At 43.7% G+C, this 13,474-nt stretch overlaps 1 protein-coding gene across 2 annotated transcripts in view; it reads right to left on the bottom strand.

The window, feature by feature from the left end:
• Positions 1-8,165: 8,165 nt before the first annotated feature.
• SORD (sorbitol dehydrogenase) overlaps positions 8,166-13,474 on the bottom strand; it is a 45,837-nt gene continuing 40,528 nt past the window's right edge. The window contains exons 8-10 of one of the 2 annotated variants that reach the window (XM_068121986.2): positions 11,359-11,480; positions 9,219-9,388; positions 8,166-8,828 (exon numbers count right to left, since the gene is read on the bottom strand). In XM_068121986.2, the coding sequence (XP_067978087.2) occupies positions 9,223-9,388; positions 11,359-11,480 (288 nt within the window). In that variant the 3' untranslated portion in view covers positions 8,166-8,828; positions 9,219-9,222. The remainder of the gene's footprint in view (positions 8,829-9,218; positions 9,389-11,358; positions 11,481-13,474) is intronic. The other variant, XM_068121987.2, reaches the window with a different exon arrangement.

The raw sequence follows: 13,474 nt of genomic DNA, 5'->3' as shown, positions 1-13,474 counted from the left end.
CCCCCATTAAATGTCGTGCCCAGGTCCACCGCACCACACGTAGACAACTTTCGGACATCTTCCTAGTTATTCTTAGTCTATGTCAGTTAAGGCCTCGTCTCCATTAATTATGACTCTTCGTTGCACCAGAATGTGATTATATGGCATCAGTAGTGAGTTTAGGACCTTTCCCATACCTCCTCCCATCTTCTTCCCCAAACAACAACAATAACAACAACTACAACAACAATTACAACTACCACTACGACTACAACAACAGAGGGGCGGGGAGTGTGCGTCCTCACACCGGCTCGGTTACCCGCCATGACCATGCGCTCCACGGCGTTACCCCGAAGGGGCTGGCTGTCAGCTCCTCGTCAGGGGCGGAGCCAGTAACCCCCCCACGCACCCAATGAGAAGCAACGTGCCGATTCCATCTGGGGCGGAGCTAACGAGCCGAGGGCGTGTCACTCCCCGCCGGATATACGCGGCCCCGCGCCGGACGTGACGAGAGATGCGCCTCAGCTTGGAGAGAGAAGCCACCGCCACCCCCAGCGCGACGATACCTCCCCGCATCTTTGGACCGGACCGGACCGGACCGTACTGTACCCTGCTTTGAGCCAAGAGTGCACCTTGAGCCATCGATACCCGCTGTCCTTTTCATCAACCCCCGTGTGAGTCAGCCTTGTCCCGTTTGTCTGTCGTCTGTCCGGGGTTAATATAAGAGTGTGTCTAAGTGCCTGTCTTTCTGTGATTATACTTCTAGCCCCTGTAATCTGACCTTTCCGTACGAATATAATCTCCTCCGGAGGTCTTGAGAATCGAAACCTTGGTGTCGTATTGTGTTATTGTAATCCAGCCGGGTGTCTTCTTTTTCTTATTGAGCCAGCATCGCGCGACTAGTCAACGTTCGGGCACAATCGGGTAACTTGTGCAGACGTGGTCATACCATAAAACCGCTCGGTAAATAACATCCAAGCCACGTCCGTAACAATATATATATATATATACAGTGGTACCTCGACTTACGAGTTTAATCCGTTCCGTGACGGAGCTCGTAAGCCAAATCGCTCGTAAGTCAAAGCAAATTTTCCCATTCAAATGCATTGAAATGCTATTAATCCGTTCCAGCCTCAAAAAAAAAACACCAATTTTTTTTGTTAGGTGCTTTTAAATAACAAAAATGTACTTTATAAATAACAAATAATGTATAAACAAGCACGACCTCGTATATACTGTACATAATACAAGAGAATGTAAAGAAATAAACTGGTTTTATTAAGCAGAGGAGAAGAGCATGCCAGGTGAGGTGTGCGTGTTGTCGACTTGGCGAGGCAGTACGATCGTACTCCTTCTACGATATGTACGATTTTGAAGCAGAAGGAGTCCATAAAAGCTATAACGCCAGCCAAGGGCGTTACGATTATTTCAAAGCTCCGGACCTCTATCCATGAAGATATGGAGAAGTTGTTGTTTGTGTGGTTGAAGGAGAAGCAGCTCGCAGGAGATACCGTGACCGAGAGCATCATGTGTTTGAAAAGATTGAAACTCGGATATCGAGCACGGACCACGAGGTGTTTTTTCTTTTTTCTTAATCTCGGTTTCAGTGAACTTTTGCTCTGTGCTCACGTGTACTGTACCTGTACCTGTAATGGTACGTCAGAGGATGGCACCTGTTGTCATCATATTAAGTGCAAGATGTTCTGCATCGTAAGTTGGTACACCGTGGTCTTTCGGCGGTGTTTAAGCCGGCCGTCTTGGCTTCTGTCACCATTGGCATTGAGTCTTTCGATGTAGGTAGGTCGTTGTGTGCCGGTGCCTTGGCCGAATTCCTTCATTGCTGCATTGTTAGCTCACCTGGTTTTTTATACCACATCTTTGGTTATCGGACCAGCGAATGACGTCATCTCCTCCAAAGTATGGCTTATTCTCACTTGTCTTGGACGATCTTCTACTTCTAGCCTTCCACCGTGCATTTGGTGTCCACTGTACTTACTGTACAGTGCCTGGTAAAATTGATGTAATGGGTTTTTGACCGTCAACGCCATGAACCGTCATGAACCGTCAACGCCATGAACCGCTAACACTCAAAAGCCCATTTATCGCGCCTTATAAAGCAAAACGCAAACCGAAAGCCATGCCTCTCAAGCGAGGCGTGCTTCCGTGGTCACGTGATCCACAGGTGTAGCTCATTATACCCGCACGCGCGACACGCTTTGGCGGTCACGTGACCAGCCACTCTGGAGGCGGGGATCCCCGCCGATGACGTCACCGGCTGGAGCAAGGAGATTCCTCGCTCATGTATTTCGACGATTGCGTGTTTTATATCCAAGCAGAGATGCTTTCACGGCAAGATAACCGCGTGACCGGAACCGGAAGCCACAACCGGAAAATTCAAAAAATAAATTTTTTGAGCTCGTACATCGGATCTCGGCTCGTATCCCAAAGCAACAAACCGCCCGAGCGACGGCTCGTATCCCGAAAAACTCGTACGTTGGGGCACTCGTAAGCCGAGGTACCACTGTATATATATATATATATATATATATATATATATATATATATATATATATATATATATATATATATGTGGGGAGCTGTTATTCCCCTCCCCCTTTGTTAATTATTGCTGCTCTACCAATTACCAAGCATAACCAATTATATGTTTTGTTTTGACTGATTGCTGTATTCTTTTAAAATACTTAGTCCTTTCTTGTGCATTGAGGATGTGTAATACCCTAATAAGGAGTTCTGTGCTTGTGAGCTCTTGCCCTGTATTGGCATAATCCCTTGTTCCCCTTTTGTGGCCTTGGTTGCAGCTGCTATCTCTCAGCCTCCCACAAGACTTTGCCAATATCTTGTAGGTTGACACATTTATGAGTGTCCACTCCCTTTGTACTTCCCCAACCCAAGTCTCTATACAGAAAGTTGTAAACATGTTGCCACATATTGCTGACCATCTCCTTATCTGAGCTAACCCATGAGTGGCCTTGGATGAACTTCCTTTAACTAACTGAACAACAGGATGGGACTAATGGTGGGGGGGACCAATGAGCCCATTCTTTCTCTGTATCTTGTGAGCTAAAGCCACACCCTAATATTCTTTATATATAGCAAGTTTAAATCGAATTACTTCAGAGCACCTTGTTGTAGTGTTGGTCATTTCGTGAGCTTCAAGCGACATTGTGTTTTCCGCAAGCTTGTGTAAACGAGTTCTAATAAATATATCCGTTGCTCCTTTCTCTGAGTCCTCTGAGTCCCAAGTTCTAAGTCCCATTCCAACATATATATATATATATATATATATATATATATATATATATATATATATATATATATATATATATGTATGTATGTATATGTATGTATATGTATGTATGTATATATATATATATATATATATATATATATATATATATATATATATATATATATATATATATATATATATATATATATATATATATATATATATATATATATTGTTGCGGATATGGGATTTACATCCATCCATATCCGCTTGTAAATATTCCCCTATTTCCTCCATACTTCCCAACTATCCCCAATCCCCCATTCCCTAGTCCCATTTTCTGTAAACAACACTCTGTAGACCCGACCTCCCCCTATTTCCCCCATTAAATGTCGCATCCAGGTCCACCGCATCTCACGTAGACAACTATAGGACATCTTGCTAGTTATTCTTAGTCTATGTCAGTTAAGGACTCGTTTCCATTAATTCTGACTTTTCGTTGCACCAGAATGTGATTGTATGGCACCGTTAGGAAGTTTAGGACCTCCCAATACCTCCCCGCAGCTCTTCCTCACGGTTCAGCAACAACAACAACAACAACAACAACGGCGGCGGCGCGGGGAGTGCGCGTCCTCACTCCGGCTTGGTTGGTGGGGGGTGTTGGGAGGGCGCCAAGCCTTTCCAACGAGCCGCCATCGCACATGTGCTCGACGGGGTTACCAAGTAGGGGCTCGCTGTCAGCTCCTCGTCAAGGGCGGAGCCCGGTAACCCCCGCACCCAATAGAAGCGGCGGACCGATCCCATCTGGGGCGGAGCCAACGAGCCGAGGGCGTGTGACTCCCCGCTGAGCATGCGCAGGAAGAGGGAGGTGACGTCAGACGCGCGCTGAGCTTGGAGAGAGAAGGACGCCACCTCCGAGCGCTGTGACACCTCCCCGCATCTCTGGACTGGACCGTGCTTTATCCTGTCCCTGAGCCAAGGTGCACCTTGTGCTATCGACTGCCTGTCCTTCCCTGCCATCAATCCCTGTGTAAGTCAGTCTTGTTCCATTTGTCTGTGGTCTGTCGGGGATAATATAAGACTGTAACTAAGTGCCCATCTCTTCTGTGTTTTTACCTCACTCTACCTTGTAATCTACCCCTTTTCTCCACCACTAATTATATCCACCTCCGGAGGTCTTGAGAACTGTACCCCTTGCGTCGTTTCATTTATCCCAGTCGTTGTGTCCTTTCCATCATTGATTTAGCGTAGCGCGATTTGGCCAACGTTCGAGTGGAATCGGGTGAGTTGGGGGTAATCGGGTAAACTGTGCGAACACGGCGGCCATTCCGCTCGGTCAAGCAACATCTTAAGCCGTGTCCGTAACAATATATATATATATATATATATATATATATATATATATATATATATATATATATATATATATATATATATATATATATATATATATATATATATATATATATATATATATTATGAACAAATGCCTGGTGTTGGGCTAGCGGCTAGGGTGACGGCTTAGGATCCGAGGATCCTGAGTTCGAATCCCGGTCGATTGCTGAATTAACGCCAGGGGGGTTGACTCAGCCTGTCATCCTTCCGAGGTCGGCAAATTGAGTACCAGTTCACTGGTAATTCCCTGTTTGTCGTTAAAGGCGGCAAAAAGGGTTGGCGTCAGGAAGGGCATCCGGCCGTAAAACATTGCTTCAAAAAGGGGACCAAAAAACAACAACAACCACGGTTCCCGAAAAAGGCCAACCCCCACTTGTGGGGAAAAATGGCCTCTAAAGGTGGTTATATATATATATATATATATATAGTAAATGATCGCACATAATTTAAAAATTCTTTATTAATAGCCTGACGTTTCAAGAACAAACTAGTTCTCTTCTTCAGAGGCGTTGAGTGTGGTGTTAACCGTTAGGTTCCGTTGGGGACGGTTCACGTCATGGATTTGTCCAAGTCCTTGCCAATCACAGGGCTTCCCTGCATTCAAATGACTGCCGTTGCTGACGTTGTAATTGATTGCGTAGTGCTTTGTATGTGGGATGTAAGTCGATGTGTCGGTTGATGGAGTTTTTATCAGAGTACCAGGCCTCGACAATCTCACGGTTCACTCTCAAAGATCCTGTGCCAAGGATCGTGGTCTGATTCCATGAAAATGTATGTTGTTTTGTGTGTATGTGTGTCGCAACCAATGACAACCTGTCTTGTCGTCTTACGTTGGTTCGCCTTGTTGTTGAGCGTTTTGATGTTTGGCCCACATAATTGACTTCACAATCTTCACATTGTATGTTGTAGATGACATTCGTTCTGTCAAATTTGTTCACCTGGCCTTTTGGCTTTGACAGCTGTGCTCGTAAGGATGTTTGTGGTGTGTGGGTGATGTTGCTGTTGTACTCACGTAGAATGCGGCTTGTGGTTTCGGAAGCGTGTTGTATGTATGGAAGAGCCACCGTGTGGAGGTGTGGTTAGATTGTTGTTGCTGTAGTTGGATTTCCGGCAACAAGATTTGATGAATGCATTTGGGTAGTGGTTTTCTCGCAGTAGTTGAGTGACGTGCAGCATTTCCATCCAGCGTTGTTCATGGTCGCTGCAGTGTGTTTTTGCAAGATCTACTAAGCGGCGAACACAACTTCTTTTGTGGCAGGTATTCTGGCCACTCTGGTAATCCAATACTTTGTCTGTGTTAGTAGGTTTACGGTACACCTGCGTGTGTAGCTTGCCGTTTCCGTCCCTGGAAAGATGTACATCCAGGAATGGTAGAGATTCAGCCTGTTCGACTTCACATGTGAATTGTATTGCTGGCCATGTTGAATTTATCTTTGTGTGGAAACGGTCAACATCCGCCTTTTTTATGATCACGAATTTGTCGTCAACGTACCGCAGTGAGCCTTGTGGCTCCGAGGTTGTGGCTGTGGTAGGTCGACGACACATTCGTATTCAAATTCGCAAGAGTTCACTGCAATAGGGTGTGCATGTTCTTCCACCAGCTCCATGGAAGAAACAAGTCTTGGCCTACAGTGTATTGTTACGGATTCGTCACTTCTGTTGTGGTGGTTTGCATCCACTGTAAATATTTCTGATTCCATGTACTATTATTGTTTTCAAAAGGTTTATTGTCCATGAACTGTTTTCAAAAGGTAAAAAAGTTAATGTTAAAAGAAACAGGAAACCGGATCGGGAACCGGACGACAAAGAGGAAGAAGAGGGAGAAAAGAGGGCGGAGCGAGTGAGTCAGACAAGAAGGAGCCGAGCTACTTGCAGTCTGGAGCGAACGTTGGCGAGCAAGAGTCACAAGTGAACTTTTGGGTTCCCGGGAGAGGGATTCCTGCGACAGAGTTGTCATCGCTGTGACCGATCAACCTGCGTGTCAGGTTTTTGGCGGTGGATTCCGAGGAGAATTATCGCCGGGCCATTACGTCTCAAGAACGGGTCGTCGGCCATTTTGACTCGCGCGCTTCACGCGTCGAGCAAGGTTTCTTTGCTTCGTCAGCCGTTTTCACCGCTTTCAGACGTATCTGGTGTGTGGGTGTGCACCGTGGCTTTTGAAGATTAATTTGCGGTTCACCGACTGTGAGCCATGAAAGTCCATACCCGAGGGTGTGATTTCCCAGTCGCCTTGAGGGCGCCTTTGTGCAGCTTTGGGCTGTATGACTACTTGCCATCCGCACGGGATTCTGGTCTCGATTGGACATCGTTCTGGCGATCGCTGGAGCGAATCGACTTCGGCTTGAAACCGGAATCAATGTGGGTTTGAGGCCGGGAAAGACACATTGGGAATGTTCTGGTTTCACTCACTTGGAGCACAGCGAGTTATATATTACGAAACTGGTGGTACCATCATAGGATATCTTGATTGTACTTTTGATTACTATTATTGTTGTACTGTTATTCTTGTGTGATCTTAATACAATATTTGTTTGTGAGTAACAATTGGTGTGGCTTCACCATTGATCTTTGACATACGGAATAACACATTTTTCTGCCGTGACTCCTCTCGGGGCTCAGAGGTACACCGTGACCAGGGGTTCGGGGAGGAGCACGTAACAGTATGCAGTTGCAAATTAATAAATTGGGAACTCAGAGGTTCTCAGGCTTGATGATGTGATAAATATACACACGACCATGGAGCTGTGCTGTAATCAGCTATAAATCTGTGAAAATTCAAACAATGTTGGTGCATCTGTTACATAATTATCGTATACATGGAAAATCAGTTGACTTGCTAAAATGAGTAATAGCTGCAAAACACAACGCCATTGGAATCGGTGCGTTTGCAGATTTTATTTGTGATTCCATATAAATCCAGGTAATTAATTTGCAATAATTCCAGTACAGATATAGTTGATTTGTTGGAACCCATCTGTGGATCGGTCCCATCGGCCGATGGGTCTGCGCCATCTGCGGATGTGTTGTTCACCTTGAAGGAATGTGTATGCATCAATGGTGGAGGAGTATGTTTATTTGAACCTAAAAATAAGCAATTGATGTCATAAATGTTTATAAAGCAGTCCGTGACATGTGGTTTGTGACCTCGTGACCCTCGCCATCACCTTCATCAGCACCTGCCACTCTCTACCCTGCCACCATTCCCCTCCACCATCATCAGAAGAACACCTAATGTTTTGTATGAATGTTGAGTATGTTATGTAAAGCTTTACTAAAACTGCCATGTATCTGTTAATTACAAAATGTATTGACAAAATGTATAAATAGATGGGTAGAAATAGATAATAAAACATTTTAAAATCATCTCTGTTAAATTCCTACCACATGTAATTCCAATGACTGTGTACCTGATTGAAGAGCACCATTCTGTCAACACATTCCTTCAAGGTGAACAACACATCCGCAGATGGCGCAGACCCATCGGCCGATGGGACCGATCCACAGATGGGTTCCAAGAGATTAATTTGCAAAAATTCTAATGTAGACCTAGTTGATTTTCTATTTATTTAACATCGTTTTTGCTACACAATCCTTGGTGGGGGTATTAGGGTGCCCATGAACATTTCCATAGCTCAGACTTTACCCTGAACAGGTTGCTGCTGAACCACCTCTAAACTGGTGAGGGAATTTAGGATTCACATAATGCACCAGCACACAATGGCCTACTCTTTTTTTTAAAGGTAGGGGGAAGGTGTTTAATGCTCACAAGAGATATTGGTAGACTGGACAACTGGAATAATGTTCCATCCGCTACGCTACCTCTGGCTATCCTGTTGGGCCCAATTTCTCATTAACCCATTTGAATCTAGTTCCATTTTCCTGACGTTATTCCATTTTCCAAACATTACATCCATGGATTATTGGGAGATTTCGTTGCAGTGGTTGGTGGATTTGGCGCTCCTTAAGGCACAAGTGGTTATTTTTTTTTTTTTTTCAGTACTTGGTATTATGATTTTATGTAGGTCACAATCCCACCTCCTGAAACCTGCATATGGAGATAACAACCTATGGCACACACACACACACACTGCAATTTTTAAATGCTGTGTAATATTTGATTAAAATTCACAGTGAAATTCAATAAATTCATGTTTCTTGAAATGTCCAATCTTGAAATGTTCCAAGAACTCACATTCTTACTTATCTGTGAAGGAAACAAAAGGGAATAGCTTAGGGACATCCATATGCTGCTCACCAAATTGACATCCATAGGTGTATTTCTTACAGTGATCCAATGCTCATTGAAGGGTTTGACATTTCACAAGCAGGACAACAACATAAAGTGACATCATTGTACATTTCCATTTACTACAAGGACATTAGCACTCGATGGGTAAATCAGCACTGGTTATGGGATTTGAACCTAAGATCCCCTAGCATCATGAGCTCTGTCCTTACATGGGAACACCAAACAGACCAACCCAAATATTTCTTGGATAAAAAGTCCTGCCAGAGCTGCAAGGCCAGAAAAACATTCTTTTTTCTTACGTTTTAGACAAAGTCTAGAAATAAAGGAAGTCTAGAATGGCCTCACGTGATCACAGCGGGTCGTCCTTGTCACAACGTATTATGATCTTGATGCCAAGGCCTTGATGTGCAGTCTCAAATGCCTGCAGAGAATCTTCCAGCGAAAAACGATGAGTCACCAGTGAACGGAGGACATTCAGCCGACCCGACACCAACATGGAGATAGCCATGGGCCACCTGCATAGGAAAAAATAACCAATTAGGCAATGAAAAGTAATGATTTTCTCCTTAAAAAAAAATAAAAAATCTTAATTAATATTTGTACAGATAGAGCCGGAGTTTTAATTCTGCTTGAAGACTTGAAGCCGAGCTATTGGCAAAAAGAGCGGTGATGGTAATCAAATTGGACCGAGTCGCATGTCTTGTCCATTACGGCAATTGCACGTGGGCTTCAAAATCTGCACAAGTTGTGATAATTAGCCAAGCAATTTAATAACTGACAGTCCATTTGGTTTTGTGGCCCATGTGTGTTCACTTTGGTTTAAATGTGTGATCCATGTTGCTCTCATTCCATCCCACATGCAATGGAGCATGGCAGCTTGAAGGGAAAATCAAGTTTAGGTTTGTGAGAATGTTGTTATTACCTCCGCCACCGAAGGTCAATTTTTCACCCATGTCTGTCGGTGAACAGGATATCTCAAAACGTTGTGGGTGGATTTGGACGAAATTTGATTGATATGTTGGGTATGTGACAATGTGACATTGTCATGAGAGATTATGACATGGATATGCATATGTGTAGAGATATGAGATTGTCATGGGGCCCGTAAGGCTAACCCCCGCTCTAGCAGGGAAAATGGCCTTAAAATGCCTGTTGTTGTTGTTGTTGTTGTTGTTGGGTGTGTGACAAGGACAAATTGATAAGATTTTGGTGAAGATCTGAATACGAGAATTTTTTTAAAGTGATTCTTCACCATTGAGAGATAGGGCCAAAAATGATGTACAACATAATATCTCAAAAAGTTTTGGACGGATTTGGACGAAATTTGGTGGACGTGTGTGTGTGTGTGTGTGTGTGTGTCTGTGTCTGTGTGTGTGTGTGTGTGTGTGTGTGTGTGTGTGTGTGTGTGTGTGTGTGTGTGTGTGTGTGTGTGTGTGTGTAACAAGGCCAAATTTATTAGACTGTGGTGAAGATCTGGAGCCGGACACTAAATTTTTTAAGTGATTCTTCATCATTGAGCGATGGGGCCAAAAATGATATAAAACCACCTTTTAGAGGCCATTTTTCCCCGCAAAGCGGGGGTTGGCCTTTTTCGGGCACCGTGGTTGTTGTTGTTTTTGTTGGTCGCCTTTTTTAAGCAATGTTTTACGGCCGGATGTACCTTCCTGCCGCCAACCCTTTTTGCCGCCTTTAACGACACACAGGGAATTACCAGTGAACTGGTACTCAATTTGCCGACCTCGGAAGGATGACAGGCTGAGTCAACCCACCTGGCGTTAATTCAGCGATCGACCGGGATTCGAACCCAGGATCCTAGGATCCTAAGCCGGCACCCTAACCACTAGCCCAACACCAGGCTTTTAAGTGATTCTTCATCATTGAGCGATGGGGCCAAAAATGATATAATAGCACGATATCTCAATGTTATGCACGGAATTGGACAAAACTGTGGAAAAGTTGTGTGACAGGGAAGAATTGATTCGATTTTGTAACGATCCGGATACAATAATTTATAAATTCGAATGGATACAGCACGATACTTTTTAAATATTATATCCGGATACTGTATATATATATATATATATATATATATTTTTTTTTTTTAAAGAGATTTGTCACCATTAAGAGATTGGATCAAAAACAATATGCAGCACAATATCTCAAAATGTTATGGATGAGTTATGACTAAACTTGGTGGATGAGTTATGACTAAACTTGGTGGTTGAGTTATGACTAAACTTCGTGGATGAGTTATGACTAAACTTGGTGGATGAGTTAGGCCTAAACTTCGTGGATGAGTTGGTTAGGTGACCAGAACAAGCCGATTAGATTTTGGTTCAGGTTCGAATCCAGATCCGGCCTATCATTGGGATACAAAAGATAAACTGTTCAGCCTGGCGGAAGTACGTGCTCTACCGAGCGTCATTCTAATTCATGAGGTATATGTATCCAAAGCCACCCAAGGTAATAAAACAGTGATACGCACGTGTTACAATAGCGGAAGATTCCTTTGATGTCGACTTCACGGGTGGAGGCATTTAAGATGGGAATGTTGACCATCGGTGAACCAAGTCCCACAAGTACGACGGTGCCTCCAGAACGTGTTGCCTGGAACAGGTGGGATCACACATCCGACATATGCAGAAGATGTCATAAAAAGGCAAAATTATCAGGTTAGCTTAATACGACTAACGTGCAGACATCAAAACTGCAATTCATATATATTGTCTAAAAAGTCCATCTTGATAGAACTGCATTGAATTACATGGAGCAGAGTGGAGGGAAACGGAAAGTGTGAAGGCATTCTTCTTCTTCCTTTTGAAAGGCTGCGATTATTCCCACTTTGTGACGTCGGCCGGGGGGAACTATTCTGCTTATTAGCAAAGACACCATGAGATGTCATTAAACATACTCAAATGCTCCCAAGTGCTAGCAGATGGATCATCCGGCTTAATGTCCTTCGGATGGACGGCACACACTGATGCGCCGCCCCGGATGTGAAACCGCAGGGTGACAGTTTATAGCTGGGCCCAGATTCAAACCGAGGCAAAACAGCTCAAACTGCAAGTACGCACACCCCTAGACTAGGCCATCCTATCACGCAAAGGGTGAGGAGATTGTACGCACACCCCTAGACTAGGCCGTCCTATCACGCAAAGCGTGAGGAGATTGTACGCACACCTCTAGACTAGGCCGTCCTATCACGCAAAGGGTGAGGAGACTGAAAATTGAGAAAACAAAAGGAAGAAGGGATAATTGAGGAGGAAAAGGAGTGGGAAGCGAGGTGGATCATACGAGGCCGGTGGTACGCGTTGGTAGCTGGGGGGGGGGGGGGGGGTACAACCATTTATACCTCTGCCACCGAACGTGGATGGAGGTTTTGTTTGTTTGTGAACAGGATATCTCATAGTCGTGGACGGATTCATACAAAACTTGGACAGGTTGGATATGTGACAAGGGAGGCATTGAATCAATCTTGGTGAAGATTCGAATCCAGATCCAGATCAGAGAAATTTTTTAAAAGTGATTCTTCACCATTGAGTGATGGGGCTAAAACTGATATATAGCACAATATCTCAAAAAGTTATGGACTGATTCGGACAAAACTTAGTGGAGGTTGAGTGTGTGACGGACAAATCGATTCGATTTTGGTGAAGATTCAAATCCAGATCCAGAAACAGATCAGACAATTTTTAAAAAGTGATTATTCACCATTGAATGATGCAGCTAAAACTGATATATAGCACAATATCTCAAAGAGTTATGGACTGATTCGGACAAAACTTCGTGGACAGGTTGGGTGTGTGACAAGGACAAATCGATTCGATTTTGGTGAAGATTCAAATACGGATCCAGATCAGAGGATTAAAAAAAACTTTTAAAAGTGATTCTTCACCATTGAGAGATAGGACCAAAAACGACATATTGTATAGCATGGTATTTTAAAAAGCTTATGACAAAACTAGGTGAATGAAGGCGAGAAAAACAAGCCAATTCTGTTTTGGTTCAGGTACGTATCCAGATCCGACCGATCAGTGGGATACAAAAGGTAAACTGTTCAGCCTGGCGCAGGTATGCTCTCTACCCTTTATGCTCTTTAAAAAAAACAAGTACAAAAAGTTTTAATTAAAACAAAAGCCGCGTCGAAGTTACACAATGCCTAGATGCAGCTGTGCCTATAACGTCGATGTTATAGGCACAGGACATTCCTATTGATTCGATTACTTGATGTTATTTTTGTGCAAAGTGAAAATATATCTCGGCAATTTCCTGTGTGTGGCGACGAATTTTTAATATATCTCGGCATTTTCCCGTCTGTTATTTCAGGCGGTGTATGACTGACCATGCCGCGATTTAAAAAATATATATCTCGGCAATTTCCCGTATGTGGCGACACGTGAACGAAGCTATGCTCCTCTCTCCACATTATTGTGACGACGTATAAATTAAATATTTCATCGTGACGATTGTCATCAAATGGACGAATTTTTAATATATCTCGGCATTTTCCCGTCTGTTATTTCAGGCAGTGTATGACTGAGCATGCCGCGATTTAAACAAAATATATCTCGGCAATTTCCGTGTGTGGCGACACGTGAATG

The sequence above is a fragment of the Myxine glutinosa genome, chromosome 7, assembly GCF_964187855.1.
Source record: "Myxine glutinosa chromosome 7, kmMyxGlut1.1, whole genome shotgun sequence".
Classification (NCBI taxonomy): domain Eukaryota; kingdom Metazoa; phylum Chordata; class Myxini; order Myxiniformes; family Myxinidae; genus Myxine; species Myxine glutinosa.
Note: the sequence above shows the minus strand (reverse complement) of the source record. Positions and strands in the feature narration are given on the sequence as shown.